Raw genomic sequence first — 24,542 nt, forward strand, 5'->3', positions numbered from 1 at the left:
GTGCACAAATACTTCCTCAAGTCAAATAGTGGTTGCAACTTTCCAGTTTTCTCTGCTCTTGAAGGGACATTCAATCAATCAATCAATCAAAGCTTTATTTGTATAGCGCATTTCATACCCAGAGGCAACACAATGCGCTTCACATTTATGAAGTTGTTTTATTTATTCCTTAAAGCCGGATGTTTTGTCTAGTATGTGAAGTGAAAGCTCACCCAAGACACGATCATAGTCAGTTTTCAGAAAGAAAAGTGGGACAGATTTCTTCTTGTTAGGCACATTAGACATTGTTGCATCAAACCACAATCTTCCAATACAATAATCCAAGGACTCTGGGTTGAACACTATACATGACACTGACCAAATACACATCTCTGGAACTTTACAAATGCAAAATGTAAAGGATATTGCCACTTGCACACTAAACAAACACCCACACGCACACACATGCTTACGTTTCCATGGAAAGAGGGCATAAAGATTTGGCACGTGCTGCACATTGAGATGCCCCATTATGGGGGCATTTGTACAAAAAAACAGCTGGACGTGCAGTGTTATAATGGTCTTCTCTCAGCGATCATACTGTCCCTCCAGAACTGCAGGCATCACATCAGTGCTACATACTGTACAGTATCTTGGCTCTGACAGAAAGGTGTGGTCATCAATGACACTGAAATACATACAAATGTACAATGGTTATGGCACGAAAACATACATCAGAGAAGCTAAGTTAAGGTGTTGAAAGAGATTGTGGGCAGAGGGCTGCCACCATGCTGGTGTGGTGATAGATGTTGAGAGACCACAGTTGCTTGGTAGAGCTAGTGGGTTGTTACTAATAGGCACAAGCAATGTTCAAATGTCTTGTAAAAGTTTCTGATTTAATTAGTCACATCAAAGTGTTCATGAATCTCCCTCCAGATTTGGCTCAGAGAGCTCCAGTCAGGCCGAGGTGGAGAAAGGCCAGCGATTGTCCTGTGGGCTTGTCTCATCCAATTAAGGTGTGTAGCAGATCCGGGCCAATTATTAGAAAGTAATTGAGGTGCATTTGGCATGCCTCATGATTGGCACGTATGAGACTGGCCCACTGCTTTCATTGCACTGGGTATGGGTAATCAAGTACAGGTATTTGGCCCAGTTCTGGTGTGTAGCTGTGATCCAATGAAGGTGTTGTAAACCCAGGCAGAGAACAATAGGCACAGAGAGTTAACATTCTCCAGCAGGAAGCAGCAAGCGCAATGACTTCCTGTCCTAGTGTGGCCTGAGGTCACGTTCCTTATAACAGTCCCTGCACTGAACAGGAAAGCAGTGGACTTTCTTAAGGTGGTTCTGGTGTAGAATGGGTTTATATTCCTCTATGGGGTGTCTCATGGAGTGACAAAAGCTTAGATCTCACAGGGAACTGAACACTCATGTGGCACATACACTATATTGCCAAAAGTATTCGTTCATCTGCCTTTACACGCATATGAACTTAAAGGAATAGTAAAGGGAAAATGCATATTTAGCCCTGTTTTAGGGTTACTTGTGATCATATACAATGATTCAGATCAAAACGTTGACAAAACTAGCATTTTCGAGAAAGTTGATAATTGCTCTACCACCGTTTTGGTCAACCAATGGATGTGGATGGGCATCTTGAAAAATCATTCAAAAACATGTTAAACTCTCAATTTCAAAGACAAGAAACTCACCTAGGTGTTAGTTGGCATTCTGGCATATAATTCGCCATAAAGTAAGATTCTAGTTCATCTGGAAAAGGCTTTTTAAAAATATTTAGCATCGAACTATTTAGTCGCAGCACATACGTGTGTAAACTTCCGCTTTAACTGATTCCGATCTTGCGCAATGTCTTGATCTCGCGGTAGGCGACGTCCGTGGATTCCGGTTCCGCTTCCTTATTTGAAAAGCTAGCCGCAACAACAAGACAGGCTCGTGCGAAGCATTTGTTTGGGATCTCAACAATGACATGCTATTGTGCCGTTGCCAATTGTGGCAAAATCCGTTCATCTGTAACTTGTCATAGGCTTCCCTACAACGATCCCGCAAGATTGAAGTTGTGGCTAGAATCTCTTTACTTGGACGTAAACACAGCCGTGGATATTCTTCAGGTCTTAGATCACCGTGTGTGCGCTTTGCATTTTGAGGACAAACGTTATAAGCCTAGGCTATTCTCGAAGAAATCTCCCAAAAGGGTCTTCCTCAAACGTGATGCTGTTCCGAATTTACATAGAGGAACGACAGAAGACGAACGAGTGGAAGAACTTGAGGCAAGTTCTTATTGCCAGCTGTGTGTGTGTGTGCGCCCGTGTGTGTGTGTGTTAAAGCATAATAACAATCCCTTTGCTAAGACTAACTTTAGAAAAATAGAATTGTAAGAAGTGGTCTTACAGCATGAAATTATCAAAACTGTAGATTTATTTGCTCGGACATAAATACTAGTGGTAAAAGCAGGACTCGCTTTCAACAGGCAAGGAGTCCGACTCATGGACCGAAAGGTTTGCCATGTCAGCTGTTAGCTACAGGTCCCACTCAGTACAGCACAAACTTTCCTCTTCGGTGGGCATCTGTCGGCAATGTTTGCAAGCACACCACCAAACACCCGTGGTTCGGGATATAGCGACAGCTTCATCGACCGTCTCTGGCTCTGTGGTTCGGCGAGCCTCCATCTCTTCCATTTGCTGTAGTTCCTCCTCACTTTATTCAGGCTCGAAACGATAAGCGCTGCCGTCAAAGTCTAATTCCTCGCGATCAAATTCATACTCTTCTAGATCAACCATTTTGATAAGCGTTTTCTGAACTGTAGCCTAGGGCTTCCTTGTCTGTGAGCTAAAGAGTAGCGTGAGCAGTGAGCAAACTAGCTAGCCTAGCTAACATAAACAATAGCTACCGTAAGTAGTTCCACTTCCTGAATCACCTCTGCGGATTGATCTACACATCTAAAACGGTCGCATCAATACAAGTCAATGTATTTCATAAAATGATCAATAAAACCCTACAGGATTCATACTTGCGGCGAATTTGATGTCAGAACACCAACGGACACCAATTACACCCTCGGTGAGCTTCTTGTCTTTGAAATCAAGGGTTTAACATGTTTTTGAATGATTTGTCAAGATGCCCATCCACATCCATTGTATGACCAAAACTGTGGTAGAGCAATTATCAACTTTCTCGAAAATGCTAGTTTTGTCAACGTTTTGATCTGAACCATTGTATATGATCATAAGTAACCTTAAAACAGGGCTAAACATGCATTTTCCCTTTACTATTCCCTTTAAGTGACATCCCATTCTTAATCCATAGGGTTTAATATGACGTTGGCCCACCCTTTGCAGCTATAACAGCTTCAACTCTTCTGGGAAGGCTTTCCACAAGGTTTAGGAGTGTGTTTATGGGAATTTTTGACCATTCTTTCAGAAGCACATTTGTGAGGTCAGACACTGATGTTGGACGAGAAGGCCTGGCTCCCTGGCTCTAATTCATCCCAAAGGTATTCTATCGGATTGAGGTCAGGACTCAGTGCAGGCCAGTCAAGTTCCTCCACACCAAACTCGCTCATCCATGTCTTTATGGACCTTGCTTTGTTGGAACAGGAAGGGGCCATCCCCAAACTGTTCCCACAAAGTTGGGAGCATGGAATTGTTGATGGAATCGACGCTAGTGTGTCGCAGGGACTTACCCAATCCAACCCTTGATGCTGAGTTCCAAGCAGGGAGGCATCGGGTACCATTTTTATAGTATTTGGTATGACTCGGCCGGGGATTGAACTCACAACCTCCCAGTCTCAGGGTGGACACTCTAACCGCAAGGCCACTGAGCTGGTAGTTACCCGGTAGTATTAAAGATTTTGTCAGAAATATAAAGTGATATCAGAAACATTAAATGTTGATTTATTTTAGAGTTATAGCATTCTCTCCATTAATGTTGGTGACCTGAAGTGTGCAGATATTGTCAAATGATCCTTTAACCATTTTTACTGGACAATTTATGTTCAGGGCTGTCCTTCGTGTTACTACTTTGTTACTCAGTAGTAAGTACATTGTTATCACACAATCAGAAGGACACCATGAAGGAAACCAACACGTGTTTCTAAACCCTCATCAGCTTTTCTCCTCCCTCAGCCCATCTCTCTTGATCCACACGTCGGGCAGATCCGGTTTGCTATTGGGCAGAATAACAGTCTCCTCCCCCTGGCTGTTCCGGCCCCGCCCACACCCCGGAGAGGCGGCCTCGTAGACGGTCTCCCTGAGGGAGAGGCGCAGCGCTTCCCTCCGCCCGTTCAGGTGACCCGGCTGGGGCTCCCCTGGACCCTCTGCATGGACAGCAGCCAAGGGCTGGGAGGTCCCCGGCTCGATGTCACTCAGGCAGGTCTCATTGGAGTCCTCTAGCCCCTCGAAGGAACTCTGGGACTGGGAGGACAGCAGGCGAGAGTGGGGGTGGTGGCACTTGACTTCAGCAGGCTCCTCCTTGGAGGGCTGGTCGAGGGTCTCTAGGGTCTGGCTGATGATGGCGTCCTCCAGGCTGGAGGAGGTGGACAGGGACACGCTCCACGGTTTCACCCCAGTGGACGCGCCTCCCCGGCAGGCCTTACACAGCACCCGTTCCTTGGCCAGCTCTCCCGGGGAGGCCACGGGCCCCAGGGCGTTCTCCCTGTATGGGGAGGAGGTCTGCAGGGCCGTGGGTGGGAGGCAGCCTTCATGGGGGTGTCGACCGCACATCTCCTCGCTATCTGCCTCGACCTCGCCCCTCTCCACCTCCTGCCCACAGAAATGGATGTCGTCGGACAGCACGGACGGCCGGTTGGACAACTTACTGGTGCAGGTGCTGTTCTCAAAGCTGTCACTCAGGTGGCAGGCCAATGGCTGTAGCTCGTACTGCTCAGGCTCCCGCCCCCCGGCCACCTGCCGCTGCCTCTTGCGCTGGTGGTCGGGGTAGAGGTATCCCCCGCCATCTTTGTCATAGCTCCTCCTGACCCTTGACCTCCCGTTGGCCGAGGAGGCGGAGGAGGCGGCTGCTGGGTCAGCCGCGGAGCAGGACGACAGCATGCCCTCGGAGAGCGCCCGCTCGGACGAGCACGGCAGGGAGATCGTCCCGCAGGTCCCCTGGGGGCCGAAGAAGCAGCACAGCGACTGGAAGAAGAAGGTGGCGAAGCCGCATGCCACGCACTTGACCAGGAGGAGGAAAATCCCCAGCTTCCTGAAGAGCAGGGCGGTGGCAGGGAGCATGACGATGCCCACGCAGAAGAACGCCGCCGAGCCGATGGCCACGGGGCGGCCCATCCGCTTCACAGAGTGGGCAACCCGGCCGATCCTGTCAGCGTGCGGGGCGGAGCTGTAGGAGATGCAGTAGTTGGACAGGAAATCCACGGACAGCCCGGCGGCGGCGGATATGAACAGGGCCTCCACGCCATTGAGCTGCCACTCCAGCAGGACCAGGAGGCCCACGGTGACGAACACGCTGCCGCCGACCGCTGCCGCCCCGTAGATACTCAGCGGGACGTTCTGGGTGGTCAGGAGCAGCAGGGCGAAGACCATCGCCACAGAGGTGCCGGCCACCGCCAGGGTCTCGCTGCTCAGGCTCCGCTGCAGGTCGAACAGGGCCAGCTGGCTGACGAACCAGCCCTTGTCCAGGCCTGGCGGGGCCGAGGATATCTCCCCGCCGAACCAGGCGGCCATGTCCCGGTAGTGCCGGCTTGTCCGGCTGAAGTTGAAACTGTAGAGGTGGGTGGTTCTGAAGGCCAGGACCAGGGCTGCTATCCTGCCGTCCGGCCAGATGAACAAACCTCCTCCTCCTCCCGGGGTCTGGTGGCCCTCAGCGTGACGCTCCGCCACCATCATGCCTACACACCGCTCAAACGCCGCCGGAGGGTAGGGGAAGGGTATGTCATTGCAGCAGAACCGGAGGGCGTCCTCACTTTCGGAGCAGCGCCGGATGGACACCCAGTGGACAAGGCGCTCCACCAGGCACACGTCGTCTGCTCCTCGGCCCCCCTCCTCCTCCTCCTCCTCCTCGGACAAGGGCGGGGAGTAGAAGCTCAGGTTCTGCACCCGTCCGCACAGGTCCCTCAGCCACAGCTGGGCCTCCGGGCTGCTCATGTTGAACTCCGGGTCCAGCACCAGCGAGCCGTTGCTCCTGGGGTTGAAGTGGTCCCCGTTATCGGTGGGAACGACCCCCCAGACCAGGGTCAGCGTGAGGGGCCTGTCCTCCCCGTTCCTCTGCCTCTCAAACATGAACATGTGGCGGTACTCGGCGTCGTATCTCTCGAACGGGTGGCTGGAGCGGAACAGCTGGCTGGTGCCGCTGTTCAGGGATGGCAGCTTCATCCCAGGGTCCACGCAGGTGATGTACGTCCCCCCGGCCGCCAGTACGGCGAACCAGCACACCCAGATGTAGCGGAACTTCACCACCCCACAGGGCAGGATCTTCAGGAACAGTAGGTCGGTGGTGTCCGCCAGCCCTCGCCTCAGAGCCCTCAGCTTCTGAGCCAGGGCGAACAGGCAGCGCTTCCTCACGCTTGTGTCCCAGAACCCTCCGGGGTTTTTAGAGCAGCAGGGCTTCCAGCCGGGGGCCGAGGCGGAGGCGGAGCTCGCCGCAGTGTGGCATTCCCGGAGGACGAGCGCGCAGGGCAGCCAGACCAGGCTGCAGAGGGTGCTGATGAGAGAGGCAGTGCCCAGGTAGACGGAGAAGCAGCGGACGGCCGTGAGGCTGCTGAGGTACCCGGAGAAGAAGGCGGCGCTGGAGGTGAGGCCGGACGCTATCGTCAGGTAACCCACCTCCTGTATCACCCTGTTCACCCTCTTCTCAAGGGAGGCGGGGGGGTTGTGGGACAGCTGCAGGTTCCAGTAGTCGATGAACGTGAAGGCCTGATTGGAGCAGCTGCCCAGCAGCACAAGAGCAGCTGATAGGTTGAGCAGGGGGAAGAAGGTCAGGCGGAACACCACTTTGTACAGGAAGTAGGAAGTCAGGAGCGAGCCCGCGACGGCAACCAGGGCCAGGGCCGATATGAAGAGCGAGCGCAGGTACAGAGCCATGGTGACGAACAGGGAGGCCACCGCCAACACCGGGTAGACCGAGTCCTGGGCCAGGTAGTGCTTGAACAGGCTCTGCTTGATGCCCAGGTCCATGCCTGTGATGGTGGTGTTGTTGTAGGTAAGCTCACGGCCTTCCAGGCTCCTGATGTAGATGTCCATCAGCTGGTCGCCCTTCTCCACGGGCAGGAACAGCAGGCTGTACTTCAGCGACGGCACCTGGTACTCCACCGTCTGCAGCCCCAGGAAGTCCTTGTCGACCAGGAAGTGGAGGATCTGGAACAGGGCCCGGGAGCGCTTGCACCGCGTCGGCACCGAGGCGCAGCCGCCCTGCTTGGGCTGGTGGTAGCATCTGCCTGTCAGGCTGCCACGGTGGTAGTAGGTGGCGCAGTGGCGCAGCTGGCCCAGGGACTCGGCCACCTGCTGGGAGGAGAGGCTGAGGCAGGAGGAGGCGTTGCTGAGGAGCGCCAGGTAGTTACCCAGGGACCAGCTGGGGCAGCAGCCTCCGCCCACTCTCCGGGCCTCCCCCTCTGCCTCCGCCTCCAGCCTCGCGGGCTGCTGCCGACACAGCTCCTGGAAATGGGCCTGCGAACGGATCTGAAACAGCGAGAAGAGAGGGGGTTTTGTTTTACTTGGATAGATAGGCTGGCTGGTAGATATGGTTAGGGTTAGGGTGGAACAGGAGCAAGAGGAGCAGGAGGAAGATGATGAGGAGGAGGAGGATGACGATGACGACCTTACCCTGGCTTGCTCCATCTCACACATGGTAGTGATGGCCTTCAGACTCCACAGACTGGCAGAGTTCCCCGAACGAAACACCAGCTGGGCATACTGCTCGCCTGGATACACGCATGCACATGCGCGCCCACACACACACACACACACACACACACACACACACACACACACACACACACACACACACAAACACACATGGAGATGCGAGCAAGGGATGCATCACCACAATGAAATCCTCCTCAGTCTGGTATCTGAGTACACTCCAAACTCCACCGAATTTGCTGGTAGCTTTTGGCTACATACTATTGTTACTTGGGATTTCTAGTGACGATCCAGTAAATGTGCACTGTACGTGTGTGTGTGTGTGTGTGTGTGTGTGTGTGTGTGTGTGTGTGTGTGTGTGTGTGTGTGTGTGTGTGTGTGTGTGCACGTGTGAAGGACTGTGTTTAACTACCCGGTGTGTCACAGAGGAAGGTGTCCTGAGCAGGGTCTTTGTCCAGCATCCTCCTGGAGCGCTGTCTGGATGGCTCTGGGCCCCCGCTGGCCTCTCCATCACTACCATTCACATAGCTACACACATACACACGCACGCACACATACACACACACACACACACACGTACAGTGCTCACACACACAAACATGCATACACAGCGTACACACACACACACACACTGAATTAGATATCACATTCGATCAGTCTCATCTCATTTTATATGGTTATTTACATTGCAGATTAGTGATGCACAGTTGGAGCCAAGGCTGGGGGAACTATAAAGTGTTTGTCTCTGTTTATGCTCCATCTGTTATGTGTGTGCCTGGTTGTGTGTGTGTGTGTGTGTGTGTGTGTGTGTGTGTGTGTGTGTGTGTGTGTGTGTGTGTGTGTGTATGAGTGTGTTAGAGAGAGTGAGAGAAAGAAAGAGAGCAATGTCATGTGTCTCTAATCTGTTCCTGCTGCCATCTTGTAAAGCAGCACTCCCAGTGTGTAGGGGAGGCTCAGAATGTCAGTTAATCCACTTTATTCTATTATAACTGATGTTGTTTTTAACTTTGTAGTGCTTTCACATTTTATGTTCAATTTTTGTGGTTTGTTTCTTTCTGGGCCAGGTCAAAAGACATGTTTAACCTCGATGAGACTAACCTGGTTATATAAAAGTTTAGTTCTGTTCTATTTGGTTCCCAGGCAGCCTACCTCCTAGCAGGCTTCTCAGTGGGCTGCGGGGGCACTGCAGACAGGCTCTTCCCAGGACCAGTGTTCTCCATCAGCATGGTCAACGAAGACTGTCTTACACCGATGTAGGTTCCCCGGGGCTCCAAACCCTGAAACACACACACACACACACACACACACACACACACACACACAGTAGTATGATTAAACACTGACGCGCTATGGACACACGCACCAACAGACATTAACACACATAACAGTACAGAGCAACAAGCACACACCAATACACGCAAACACATGTCACACAACCACTGACAGACAGCAACACACACACACCCATACACATGCATGTGCACACACGCACACACACACAAATACACATAGACACTCAGCCCACACGCTTCTAAGATGCAGTAATGGACCTGCATCTCCCCTGGACACAATGTTATGAATTAATTAACATTAGCATTGTGTTGTGTGAATGACGTGTTTTAGCTGCACTGGACGGCCTGTGAAGAGCTCATGTTTATTCACGCAGTGTGTTGTTTACTGATATCCACTGATGAGATGGGTGCTCTGTTATTAAGCAGAGTCTGTTATGAACAGTGTAATGGACTCACCATCTTGCAAACAACACTGAGAATGAAACGGCACACTTGTACAGTATGTCTCTACTGGCTAAGAAGCCCATTTCACTGCAAGTACACTGCATGTAATCAAGTTCTTGATAAAACAAGTGAATACAATGGTTGATTTTGCTTTCATGAGATAAACTTGAGGTATATACCCTGGACATGATTTCAGTGTGTGTGTGTGTGTGTGTGTGTGTGTGTGTGTGTGTGTGTGTGTGTGTGTGTGTGTGTGTGTGTGTGTGCGTGCGTGCGTGCGTGCGTGAGTGCGTGTGTGTGCGTCCGTCCGTGCGTGCGTGCGTGCGTGTGGTTCATGGAGAGAGAGGGAGAGAGGAGTGAAGCTAGGCTGGAGGGAGGTCTGTTTCTCTGGCTCTCTACGGTCATGCTGAGAGTGACAGCTTGCTGGCAGGGATGACTACTGCTGTGTGTGTGTGTGTGTGTGTGTGTGTGTGTGTGTGTGTGTTGGTGGGTGGGGACTCACCATGAGTGGGTCAGAGAAATCTGGCAGCGGGCCAATTAAAAGGCCCGCTACAGAGCACCCCAGGAGGACCAGTGCGAATCCCAGCAGCACCACCACAGGATGCTCCACCACCACCTGGGAGTAGCTGCCAACAGGCACCACAGAAGAAGACAGGCTCAGTTTCAACTGTTGCTGCCAACTGGCACCACAGAAGAAGACAGGCTCAGTGTCCAGGCTGCATTCCGAATCGCATACTTCTACTTTTTACTACAAGTACGTACTACAGCTGCCCCAAGAAAGTAGTACTTTGCACACACTATGCATACAATTGGGACATACCATTTTGTCATAACAGTGTGCCTGGAAATTTGCCCACATCCGTCGCAGTCAAAAAAGCGGCATTCATCCACAGCTGTCGCGACTTGCACATTTGATGTAATTTCCGCTGTGCAATGGATTGTGGGTCAGAATAGCCAGAAAAGTGTGGTTTGCATACTGCAAAATATGACTGGATGTAGTAGGACATCCTGGTATTTTTGCCATACTACATGTGATATACTATGTAATGGGACATACAACACCTTTTTTGCCATATGTATGGAAGTATGCGATTTGGAATGCAGCCCGGCTCAGTGCCAACTGTTGCTGCCAATAGGCACCACAGAAGAAGACCGGCTCAGTATCACTGTTGCTGCCAACAGGCACCACAGAAGAGGACTTTCACTGAGTACAGTACCAGTGCCAAGCAGCACCAGTAACAGAAGAAGCAGCTTCCTTTCTGTTTAATGTGGGCTTACAAGTACATGTTGAAAACAGCTTTCAGTCTCCAATAGTAAAATGTTGTATAGCAGAAAGGTTCAAGAGACAAAGAAACATATCCATTTACCATGCTACCATGCTGTCAAGGTATTATTGAACTAACATGCTACAGTATATATCATGCCATTCAATATTATTAGGCTTTCACACAAGCACATGAATTATGGCCTTTAATACTGACTTTCTAGGAATCCAGTAGAGTCCCTCATCCCTACAGAAGGAAACACAGCACACCTGGTTTTAGAGGCTAGGTTTGGGCAGATCATAGACACAACTGGTCTGGTATCAGATCTGTATGCTTTGGCCAGCTCTCATGACTACAGCTGTCATTCATCCATCCATCCACTCACTCATCCATCCACTCATTCATCTGGGAGGTTAATCTGGGACTTGGCTAATGTAAAGACACCTACCTGACTGTCACCACATGTCTTTGTTTCCGCTTGTTGGCTCCACCCTCCTGTGAGCCTTGTAGCCAATGACAGTGCACCGCGTTGTGACAGGACACTGCGTGGGAGGGGCTACAGCTGTGACCCGCCTTGACAACGGTGCCGGTGACGGTCGAGCAGTCTGGGTGAGGGCCAGCGGCGATCGGAGGAGCGCCGAGGCAGGCGTTGCCTCTGGTTGGCTGGTGGTGTATGCAGCACTGGCAGGTGCCGGGCTGATCGGAGTGGCAACTGGGAGGCTGGCGGTCGGGATGGCATGGGGGTACTTGGGGAACCTGGTGGTAGAGCTGGGAGGAGGAAGAGGAGGAGGAGGAAGAGGAGGGTCTGGAAAGGCTGTCAGCCAGCTGGAGCTCCACACACACGTTGTCGGGAGGACAGAGAGACACCTCGGGGATCTCCCTGGGGAAGAAGACCGGACCAGAGGGTCACGGTTAGAAACAGACTCCAAAGGATGGGGTGTTTGGATGGAGGAATATGATATGTATGTCCTGTCCTGGATGTTGTGGCTGTGTATGTGGTTTTAATGATCTAATGAATGCAATGGATTCAACCAAGTCAACAGACCAATCAATCAACCAACCAACCAATCAATCAATTAATCAATCAACCAACCAACCAATCAATGTCATAGAAAGAACTTGCTCCTAACCACTGCAGTTGGATCAGATATTTTCAGGGGTTGTGATGGTGTTATTCTGGATCTGGGACACACATGTGCACACTGAGGCGCACATCTATCTACTGTATCCATCTATCTATCTATCTATCTATCTATCTATCTATCTATCTATCTATCTATCTATCTATCTATACATATCATCTCAGAAAATTAGAATATTGTGGAAAGTTAATTAGTTTCAGTAATTTAATTCAAAAAGTGAAACTTTCATGTATTCTAGATCCATTACACAAAGTGAAATATTTCAAGCCTTTTTGTGCATGGCTGGAAGCCAGCGCACCTAGTATAGCATTTGTCCGGTTATCATCCCTCCCTCCCTTACTCCGGACAATGTTGGCCTGCATCTCTCTGTTGGCACCACTAGAGGCAGTAGTCCCAGCACACCAAAATCAATTAGCCGATCTCCACTGCACAAGTAGAGTAATGGTGAGAGCATTGAACTCCCACCTGGGAGACCGGGGTTCAAGACCCGGTGGGGATGGCTTTATGGGACTATATCTCAAACCTCCACATGTTCATCCTTTCACTCCGAACTTTACCCCTTGCCTTATAGGTCAGATCTTGTCCCAACCCTTATTCTAACTCCAACCCACACTAGAGACCGGGGTTCAAGACCCGGTGGGGATGACTTTATGTTATCATCAGTGTAACTGCTTTAGCCACTGACTGCTACCATTAATGTAATGGAAGCTGTTGCTAGTTGTTAGGTTGAATTGGAGTACATTTTACAGTAGCCAGTTGTGAGCTCATGAGCTAACTGGCTATCCCGCTCCTATTGTGCTGGATTAGCATTGGAAGCATTGGAACTGATGTGTCCAGGCACCTATCTTATTTATCACACATTATTTCGTATCATTTCAATTCACAGCTATTTCAATGGCATGACTCACTTCCGTCCTACCAGTCCTAAACAAAAACAAACCAGCCACGCACATAAGCCAGCCTTGGTCGGGGCTCCTTTTGCACAAATTACTGCAACAAAGTGGAGTGTGGCATGGAGGCAATCAGCCTTGAATCAGCCTTATATAGCACCTGTATAATATATTTATATATATATATATATATATATATATATATATATATATATATATATATATTGTGGCATCCTCCGAGCGCCAGCTCCACACTCAACCTCAGCACCATGGACAGCGCCAGCTCCACACCCACCTTCAGGACCATGGACAGCGCAGCCAGGTTGTGGACAGCGTCTACAGGCCATTCCTCACTCATCGCCACGGCAACGCTGTTCCCCAGCTGCCCCAAATCAGCTCATCAGCGTGGAGCTGCAACAACCCCAGCTGCAGCTATTCAACCAGGGCACAAAATCCCAGCAGAAGGGGCAAAGAGCAGTCATTAGGGACTTTAAGCAAGGACGGTTTTCAGGACTGCTATGGTGGCCGGAAATAGATCTTCTATGACGCTATCGCCGTAGCAGTCAAAATTGTTAAGCAAACAGCCGACCGGTCCCTACGGCAAAGCGTCTCCGAGACCCGTCGTAGCGGTCGTTGCTTAAAGTCCCTAATGTTGGACTCAGTATGTAGGGGAGACCTCTGCAGCAGTGTGACTCGGTGCATTTTTGTGAATGGCTGTAAGCCAGTGCACCAATGATAGCAAATGTCCAGTTGTCACTCCCTCCCTCCTTCCCTCAATCAATCAATCAAAGCTTTATTTGTATAGCGCATTTCATACCCAGAGGCAACACAATGCGCTTCCCTCCCTCCCTGGCTTCCTCCATTGTGTTGTTGACCTGCAGTTACTACAGTCACTATGTTGCTACCACAAGAGGCAGTGGTCCCAGAACCTGCAGTTCTATGTTGCTACCACAAGAGGCAGAGGTCCCAGAACCTGCAGTTCTATGTTGCTACCACAAGAGGCAGTGGTCCCAGAACATCAAAACAAAAACACTATGGCCGTGTCCGATTGTCCATACTACATGCTACATGCTATATAGTACATACTGCAACTCGCCTGCTACATGCTATTTAGTACATACTACTCCACGAAAACATGTTTAGTATGAAAGATAAATGTAGCATGCTACTTGAGTCCTCCAGTGAAAGTGACGGGCTCCGGCTCGCATACGGTTCATGTTAAACTTACGACAATATTGAGCTAACCAGGCATTGGAGTTGGTCATCCAGCAGGCTTGATCCTCACCTTTCTGTATAATCCAAACTGTGGATTGGCTGTGATAATAATCCATAAAATGTTCTTAATTTGCCTCGTTTAGCACCAGCTGCAAACTCTCCTCCAAATTCATTATCTCTGTTAGCAGGGCTAACTTTGCATTCAGTAGCTTGTGCTTATTATTATTGGGGTTGGTGAGACGCTTGTGCAGTGGGGTTCTTTTGGGGGAGTTAGCCGTTGGATTGCTATGCTTAAATTATGCTAGCCAGTTAGTTCCCAAGCTTGTTTGATAACGTTATTTGATTCAGACATAGCGTAGGCTGCCTGGTACAGTCCACTGACCAGTTGCTGGTTAGCTATGAGAGGCAGGATCCCAGCCGACCGTTGCATCCCCCCAACCCGCAACGGAGGTTTATCAACTGGGCTGGGACTCCCCATCTCATCGCTAACCAGCAACTGAGCCAATTGAGCTAAAGGTGGTTAGCTAGCTCGATCGTAAATTACTCAAACTGAATAAATATGACACTGATAAGCACACAGATGCCAATAGTTAGCTTAATCTTGATATAACTAAGACATCTGCTCAACATTTTTTTTTTCCACCAACAGATTTAGCTACAATGTCCATGAACATTTAAGCTAGGTTTGTGAATTACTGTCGCCTCAACTTCCACCAATTTTATCAAACCGGAAAGTCTACGGTGACGTGGCGCAACGTTTCACTCAAATCACTATCTTGTTTCCGGAATAGCATCCTGTCAATGCCTGCTACATTTTTGGGTAATTTCGAGAATATGCAGTACATACTATATAGTATGCCAGATGTAGCAGGCGAGATTTTTATGTAGCATGCTGCATCTGGCATACTATATAGTATGTGCTGCATACATACTGTAGTATGGACATTCGGACACGGCCTATGACACCGCATATTTTCCAGATCATCGGTGGTCTAGTTATGACTACTGCTCAGTGGGCTACACTGTCCCTGACTGGCTCTGACCCGAGGGGGCGGAGCCCCGCCACCACGCCATGCACCCCACAACTCAGCCCCTGAGAGGGCTAGAGACACACGTATCCCCGACCCAATATGATGCGAGGGGGCGGAGTCTCGCCACCACACAACAGGACCCCACAACTCAGCCCTTGAGTGGGTTAGAGACACAGGGTCTTCACTGGTGGGGGCAAGTGGGTGGCCCGGAGAGAGGTACACTGTCCACGACCAGCTCTGACCCGGGGAGGCGGAGTCTCGCCATCACGCCACTATCCACGCCACGGCTAGAGACCCACGGTCTTCGCCAGTGGGTGCATGGAGATTGCCCAGAGGTCACTCTACTGCACACAATCAGCTCTGACCCAAACGGGTGGAGTCTTGCCACCACGCCACTATCCATGCCATGAACTCCACAACTCAGCCCCTGAGCAGGCTAGAGACACAGTGTTTTCACCAGTGGGTGTATGGAAATTGCCCGGAAGTAATTGCACTACACCCGAACATCTCTGACCTGAGGGGGCGGAGTCTCGCCACCATGCCACTATCCATGCTACGGACCCTACAACTCAGCCCCTCAGTGGGCTAGAGACACACGGTTTTCACCAGTGGGTGCATGGAGATTGCCCAGAAGTAACTGGACTAACCCTGAACTGCTCTGACCCGAGGGGTGGAGTCTTGCCACCACGCCACTATCCACGCTACAGACCCCACAACTCAGCCCCTGAGTGGTCTTGTGGGTGCATGGAGATTGCCCAGAGGGCTCTGCACTGCCCCTGAGCCATTCTGTCCCAAGGGGGTGGAGTTTCACCTCCACTCCACACGGGAAACCTGTGTACCCCTACCTCTCCTATGTGATGGATTAGCATTGAAAGCATTGGAACTGATGTGTCCAGGCGACAAGACCTATCTTAATTTATCAGACATTATTTCATATCATTTCAATTCACAGCTATTTCAGTGGCATGACTAGCTTCCGTCCTACCAGTCCTGAACAGAAACAAGCCAGCCACGCACATAAGCCAGGCTGGACCTGGCCTGGTTCACTAAAACCCAGTTTTGTTGTTGTTCACTTTCAGGTCTAAGCCCGACCCTGGTCGCTCTGAGACCTGCCCTGCTCGGCTGAAGGAGACAGGGAAACGAGTCAGCACGACTGACCGTTTTGTTTGGTTTTGACAGTTTTTCTGTTTGCTACCCTGAGTTGTTTTTTTCAATAAGCGCCAAGAGCGCAGACCTGCCCTCGGACTCGAACTCCCTCTTGTTCTCCACTTGCCTCACTGCCTGGCTTGTGGCAATATATATATATATATATCATCAATCAATCAAGTTGGATTTATATAGCTCACTTCATGATACCCAGAGAGCTTTAGAGTCCAGTATTCATTTAGACACAGTCATACCGGTGGTGGTAAGCTACATCTGTAGCCACAGCTGCCCTGGGGCAGACTGACAGAAGTGTTGCTGCCAATCAGCTCCTACGGCCCCTCCGACCACCACCAACATTCATTCACATTCATACGTTGCATGTATTTATGATGGTGGGGGAAGCCGGAGTACCCGGAGGGAACCCACGCAGGCACTGGGAGAACATGCAAACTCCACACAGAAAGGAGTGGAGTGGATTTGAACCCAGGACCTTCTTGCTGTGAGGCGACAGTATACAGGTGCTGTATAAGGCTGATTCAAGGCTGATTGCCTCCATGCCACACACACACACACACACACACACACACACATATATACATATATATATATATATATATATATATATATATATATATATACATATATATATATATATATATATATATATGATTTTGATTTATTCTTTTATTTAGGTGTTATGCTTCAGATGAAGCCCAGCCCATATGGGCTTATATACTGTGTATATATATATATATATATATATATATATATACAGTATATAATACTAAACCAACAATAATAACAGCGTGGGCCCTGAGGCTGAGGTTTGACTTGCTGTGCTGCTGGAAGGCCCATTAGACAGTCAGGCAGAGGAGCTACATCTGACTCACTGATTAAGATTCATGGCCAAACGGGGTCAAGTTGCATCATGGGAGAAGTAGTCATCTGAGTGTACTTGGGCCATCGGGTCTGTTAGTCTACCTGTTTTTCCGCAGCTGGATGGATTGAGCCCCACTTCCTGTCTGATCGCCATGGTAACAGAGTAGGTCAACAACGAGCGTGTGATTGCCAGCCACTGACCGCCTTATTTGCACTGCCGACCTTTAAAACCAGACAGGTAGGAACAGGAAGTAGCTACAGTATCACACACCTGAGCCACTCACTGCACTTACACATTACAGTTAACAATGTTATCACTGCACTGCATCAGATTACTAACAGCTTTACTGTGTGCCAGCCGCGAGGCCAGACATTTTTTGAAGGGTAGACTTCTGTAAATCAGGGTGGGCCACTATAATTTAACCTACAATATGCAGCTGATCAAGCGCAGACAGGTCTGCAGGCGGAGTAACCACGTTTCTCTCAAGGAACAGCATGGGCAAGGGAGGCCGGAGGCCTTAGCTCTTTCCGTGGTGTAGGGACCGGATCTGGCGGATCGTCATTATCAGGTGGTGTGGGTATATCTTCCCTTTCCTCTGTGTGGTATTTTAAAGTAGTTTGACAACGACGTTTGCTTAACATGTTTTGACAACGACAATCTAGCTAGCTAGCAGCTCAGCCAACAGGGCTTGACAGCCTAACGTTACCTCCAACCAGTGAGGACTGACACAGGCAGCTCACATTGACGGAGCCTACAGCATTATTAACATTAAAAATCAAGCAAAACATGTATTCTTGTTTCTTTATTTCTATATTTATTTATAATCGTTTATTACAATTTATTGAATACATTTCAACTTATTTTCATGTTGTTTCTACTTCCCTCATTCAAATGTTTGGCTACAGCACTTTTGATTGGGTGGGCCAGCTGTCAATCTGGGCGGCACTGGCCCACCCAGGCCGCCCATTGGCCTCGCCACTGCTGTGTGCCATTACAAACATCTTCCAATGTATATGATTTCTTAGCAGTAGTTTGCTACAAGGCTAGTCTCAGTTTTGTATGTGCTTCAGACAATTCCTCTGACATATATATATATATTCCGACAACAGTGAGAGAAGCAGGACTAAGACTAGGCTAATTGCCAGCTAATGTGGGCTGTGTTTGTCCACCACCACCTGCAGATGGTGTGTTCTAGAGTTCTGGGACTGGGAGTTCTACCAGCCAACAAGTGTCAGTAGTGGGTGTCTGATGATGGGCGCCTCATTGGGCAGCTAGAAGCTTTCAGACTGACTCATTGGGAGCCTGAGCATGGTTCTGATCATGCCCACCCCCGCTTGTGGGAGCTTGGTGTCATATTGGCACATAACCCTGTGTAGCATGTGCATTTGAGTCGAGACTCAAAACTTCACAGCCAGAGGAACAGAGGCTGTTCGGAATATATCCTTGTTTGAACCTATTCATCTTAGATACATGTAGCAGGGTCTGGGGAACTAGCCTACTTAACTAACTGAACTGCGTACAGTACAGCACCAGACTTGAGCCCCAGGGCGGTGCTGTCTGCCTGTGGACTTACCGCCGCACCAGCAGCTAAACTGAGGTGATTCATCTCATTGACAGATTTTTAGAGCCGGGCCACACGAGCACAGCTGCACAGCAACGTTCTGTGGAGCGGCTTAATTATTAGAGAGAGAGAGAGAGAGAGAGAGAGAGAGAGAGAGAGAGAGAGAGAGAGAGAGAGAGAGTGGGGTGTTACTAAAGATCCTGCCCGCTGCCTGAGAAACAAGAAACAGCCAATCACCGCACCAATACGCGGCTACAGGCTACGGCATGAATTAAAATAGCCACTGCAGTCTCTGGAACTCTGCTATGGTGTTGTTGGTGTGTTGAGAAGGGACTAGGGTCATGGCTTTCTTTACATAGAACAACATTCACTGTTCTCATGTTTACTCACCATTTCTGGGGGGCCGGATTACTAGTTTATGGTGGTGAAGACACACTCCACATTACCGGTGGTTAGGTTGTGTTGAGCAGGTGGCTCAGTGACCATGCTTACTGTATGTAAGGAGTAACCTCGTCTGAGACCATGCCAAGCACATAAAAGCCATGCCAAGCATGTAAACATTTTAGGATTGGGATGTATTTCACAGGAGAGCATACTGAGACTGGTAAGATTACACCCTGTGCTTCCCATCTCAGAGACATGTTTTATTGTTTTTCCAATGCATTTACATATGCCCCATGACTTCCATTGTAGCCCAGTGAGAGCCTGAAGAAAAACTGTAGCTAGCTCAATACTGGAACAATCTGTGAAATTATGGTCTCTATGTTTCAGGTTCATAGTAAATAGACCACAAATTACAGGGCCCAAGGGGGGTCTCTTTAATTGGCCACATACACATTGTACACAGTGAGCGGCGACATAGCACACACACACACATGCAACTTCGGAGGTTGCCAGTGGAAATTGTTCCCTGCATTTCTCCCATCCAAGCCGTCCTCCTCCAGGGGCAGCTAGTTTATGGTGTCTATTTCATGTTCAGGAGCAGTGGGCAGACATCATTCATGGCAACTGGGGACCAAGTGCTCAGTGGTCAGGGCCAGGACTGAAGAACATCTGTTCTTCTGCATGTTTTTCATATTGGGTTCTTTGGTAAGAAACCCTTGAAAACATGAAGAGAACATACAAACTCCACACACAAAGACCCGGAGACCTTCTTGCTGTGAGGCGACAGTACTATACTGCGCCACCATGCCGCATGTGAGCGATTTTGGGGTTCAGTGTCTTGCTCAAGGACACTTTGGCACACTGCTGGGAACTGGGATCGAACCGAGGATCCCCAGCCCAGCTAAATGTCCAAAATAGCACACTACCCCTTTAAGCTTAGCAGGTTATAGGCTCCCTTGAGATGTGAATGAGACCTGGGTTTGAATCCCAGTCAATGTGACTGCTCTGCTCCTGGTGCAGTCGAAGCGAAAACATACAAGTTGACATCTTAACCAGCGCCTCTGAGCCCAGGAGCTGGTGAAGCTGCAGTGGCTTCATATGAACCAACCCCTTAGAGACGTCCTGTCTGTCAGCTAACAGTGAGGTTGGGATGTCTCTCTCCTCTGCTCCTTCCCTCAATTCGTTGAGATTAATCCTATTTTTGCTGACTCCAGTATTCTTACAGGACTAGAGATCCTGACAGTCTCTCCCTGTGCTCCGTGTCCTGATATGCTCTGAATGCAGTAACGTCACATGGAGACTGTTGATGGATGGGTGATAGGCGGGAATGTGATTGTGAACTCGATTGGTGATGTGTGTTTTTCATACATACATTTACACTCATTTTACAATATGTGCTACGGTACTAAGGCTAGGCTACCACAACACAACGAGACGATCTGAATACACTTTAAGAAGGCCACCGAGTGTAAATTATATTATATATTTTCTATAACAAACACACAAAACAAGACTGTACTTCTTCTGAAGCGAATTGCATTATCTTGTTAGGCTATGTACTGCAGGGCCTATACAGTCCTAGGCTATAAGAGTGAATGGATGAGGGTTGGTTTAATCTCTGATAAGTGGATATATAGTCTTGGGAAAGCTTAATATCTCAAAATAATTGATGCCAACATATCCACAGGGTGGTTAATGACACTGCGACCACGATAGAGGCAGACATGCATGTACATGAGACTTCACATATTCATTAGGAACACACACACACATCTGTCAGTAATCCACTGTAAAAAATAATAATAATAATAATAAAATAAAATAAAACATATTTTCCGGGATAAAAAAATGCCTACCATTGAGAAGAAGCCTCCTGTGTAGATCTCTCAGCTCGTGGAGAATCCATTACAATAGCATCCGTGTTTTCCCCGGTGATGGGACCAGCATCTATTCTGAATCCGTTTAACAACTACGATAACCGATTATAATAAAACCAACGCAATACGAGATTGTATTATAATTCATCGTCATGTGCGCGAGGAATAGCGAAAACCGTTTTACTCTACAACCGCAAAAGGATGTTTTGGGTAAATCTGTTCGAAGCTGCTTCCCTATTGGACGACGGCATGTGATGAAGCTGGCTGGTTAACAGAATTGTCGCTGTCCAACCGCGGGAGGTGCTTGTGGACGTGATGGATACAGGCTAGGCTATAATCCACCTGTTTTACACCAGCTACAGAGTGTAATAACCACCAATGTAATATCCAAAATAGCCTACACATTTTAGGCGTTTGCGTTTATAATTTGATGATGATGATGATGATGATGATGATGATGATGATGATGATGATAATAATAATAATAATAATAATAATAATAATAACAACAATAATAACCATACTACTACTAATAATAATAATAATAATAATAATAATGAAAGGATGAACGTGTGGAGGTTTGGGGTATAGTCCCATAAAGTCATCCCCCAGTCTCCCGGGTGGGAGTCCTATGCTTTCACCACTACTGTACTTGTGCAGTGGAGATCAATGGGTTGGTTTTGGTGTCCTTCTTCCAGTCCCTAGTGTGGGTTGGGGTTAGAATAAGGGTTGGGGTTGGGACAGGATCTGACCTATAAGGCAAGGGGTAAAGGTCAGAGTGAAAGGATGAACATGTGGAGGTTTGGGGTATAATCCAATAAAACCTTCCTCACCAGGGCCTTGAACCCCGATCTCCCATGTGGGAGTCCATTGCTTTCACCGCTATTCTACTTGTGCAGTGGAGATCAATGAGTTGATTTTGGTGCCCTTCTTTATTTTGGTGTGCTGGGACTACTGCCTCTTGTGGTGCCAACAGAGATGCAGGTCAACATTCATAGAAGGGAGGGAGGGAGAGAGGGAGTGATAACCAGACAAACGCTATACTAGGTGTGCTGGCTTACAGCCTAGTGTTAGTTGGGGTTAGAATAGGGGTTGGGGTTGGGTCAGGATCTGACCTATAAGGCAAGGGGTAAAGGTTGGAGTGAAAGGATGAACATGTGGAGGTTTGGGGTATAGTCCCATAAATCCCAACCAGGTCTTGAACCCCGGCCTCCCACGTGGGAGTACATTGCTTTCACCGCCACTCTACTCGTGCAGTGAAGACTGGCAAACTGATTTTAGTGTCCGTCTTTATTTTGGTGTGCTGGGACTACTGCCTCTTGTGGTGTCAACAGAGAAATGCAGGTCAACATTCAATGGAGGGCGGGAGGGAGGGAGTGATAACCGGACAAACGCTATACTAGATGTGCTGGCTTACAGCCATGCACAAAAACACAACAGACAACTCAAAAGACCTTATAGTGGAGCAGATAAGTGACATAATCTTTCAGTTGGTGATACAAGCATGAATTTGCATGAGCAGTCTCCATGGGAAAATGGTCCGAGCCAACTTGAATTTTCAAGATGGTGGCAATTTTCAAGATGGCCGCCACCTCAGTGGAACAATTAAGTGATGTAATTGTTTAGTTGGTGATACTGGCATGAAAATTGGCATGAGCAGTCTTCATGGGTCCCTTGACAAGAATATTGTCCCATCCACTTGACATTTCAAGATGGTGGCCCTTTTTCAAGATGTCCGCAACCTAAGTTTTACAGCTCACTTATCTGGCCCCCGGGTGATTACTGTTTTTTTGCTTCCCTCTGGAATATGTAGAGAGTGGGTCGTATGCCCACCTCCCTTGTTCTCTGTAAAGCGCATTTTGTTGCCTCTGGGTATGAAATGCGCTATACAAATAAAGCTTTGATTGATTGATTGATAAGTGGAGTAGTTAAGTGATGTAATTATTCAGTTGGTTATAGAAGCATGAGAATGGGCATGAACAGTCTCCATAGGTCCCTTGACCATAAACTGTTCACAGCCAATTGATATTTCAAGATGGCGGCCATTTTGAATATGGCTGCCACCTTTGTGGAACAGTTAAAGGGGCATAAAAATAGTGTTGTGTTGATTTGGTGATTACAGGTCAATTAAACAAGAGTGCATATCTGCATTAGCAGGGCACACTGGTGATATATCACTGCTGTTAAACTCAGAGTGGGGTTCAATGTCAGTTAATTGAAAGTTAGTATCCCAAATGTTATCTAATTAACCCCAAACTAGTTAGATAGCCACACCTTAATTGACAGGTTGTGCCAGCGCGGGAGAGCCGAGCCAAGGTTAACAGGGTTTGAGTTAACCGGATGGTGTACAGATCGCACAGGATTTAAATGGCATTGGAGGAACGATCGGACTAGGTGTAGGGCTAAGGAATGAACCTAGTTGTATCCCATACAACAAAGTGCTTTGCAAAAGGTGGTAAAAGGATAAACCCTCGACCATTGCTTATACATTTGTTGCAAACATGGCAGAGGTCAGCTTAACAGTTCAGAACACTAACTGGGACAAATATTGCATTTGTCAGCGGGACACCAAGGAAAAACTCATTCAGCCGAGTTTATTCAACAGAGAACACGATCGAACTGGTTATGGTAACATTGCAAGAAATGTTCCATTGTTTGCTGAGATCAATGCTCTTCCCATCTTACTCAGTCCAGCCCGACTAGATGAAGGTGATGGCATGGAAAGTACATTGATAAGAAAGAAGGCAAGATATAATCTAAGATCTAAATTATTGTTCAACAACACAACGTTAGAGGGCCCAAAAGAGAGCAGCCTCTACTGCTGCTGAAGCCAAAGAAGATAGCCAAGATAATGTCAAGAGGCCAGGAATATCCCAGACATTGCAAGATTTGTGTTTTATCTGTGAAGATGCGAGTGACTTAAGAGATGCGATGACAATGAAGGTTAATGAAAGGCTTAATGAATGTGCCAGAAATCATAAGTGACATGAAGCTCCTTGCAAAGCTTAGTGCAGGTGATGTTGTTGCACAGGCGTTTAAATACCATCCTTCCTGTCTTGCTGGACTGTACAATAGAGAGCGAGCCCATCTCAATGCCCTCAAGCATGAGCAGAACCCCAGAAGCTCTTCTAGCCAAAACCTGTACCATTCATGCTGCACGGCTGTGTCAGTCAGAGCTGCTGTTGCCTCTTGATCTGTATCATACAGTATTGCCATTCAGTACTAGTAATTGCTCAATTATTATTTTGAAGCGCTGTCCATTCAGCACCACAGCTGTGCTATTTTACTAATCTTCCTTTTTCCCTTATTATTTATTTGACAAAGTTATTGTCTGTTAGTTAAAAAAAACTAAAAAAAACTCCCTTGTGACTGTTACCTTGTCGTGGTAAGGGAGCTTGTGTACTTCACTGAACACTATGAGCTATGCCGTTGGGAGGCAACTCCTGGCAGGTTTTACCAAATCAGACAGGTCAAGGGAGAGGATCAAAACAGTCAAACAACCAGTCTTGGCCTTTTTAGGAACTCAAAAAATGTATATGGGAAAATACATCATCTAAAGATCCAGGCAGCAATCTCGAAGAATGGTTGCCATCTTTTCCAAGTGGCTGTG

At 48.4% G+C, this 24,542-nt stretch overlaps 1 protein-coding gene across 1 annotated transcript; it reads right to left on the minus strand.

Annotated features, from left to right (window-relative positions):
- Positions 1–4,097: 4,097 nt before the first annotated feature.
- Positions 4,098–13,196, minus strand: disp2 (dispatched RND transporter family member 2; the record flags this gene model as incomplete). Its single annotated transcript, XM_084438888.1, has 9 exons — positions 4,098–7,622; positions 7,767–7,864; positions 8,218–8,333; positions 8,955–9,082; positions 10,044–10,167; positions 11,023–11,052; positions 11,255–11,574; positions 11,674–11,686; positions 13,099–13,196. 9 exons carry the CDS (start codon positions 13,194–13,196, stop codon positions 4,098–4,100), a joined length of 4,452 nt encoding a protein of 1,483 aa, XP_084295014.1.
- Positions 13,197–24,542: the final 11,346 nt, after the last annotated feature.

Source organism: Borostomias antarcticus (assembly GCF_949987555.1).
Source record: "Borostomias antarcticus genome assembly, chromosome: 5".
NCBI lineage: Eukaryota > Metazoa > Chordata > Actinopteri > Stomiiformes > Stomiidae > Borostomias > Borostomias antarcticus.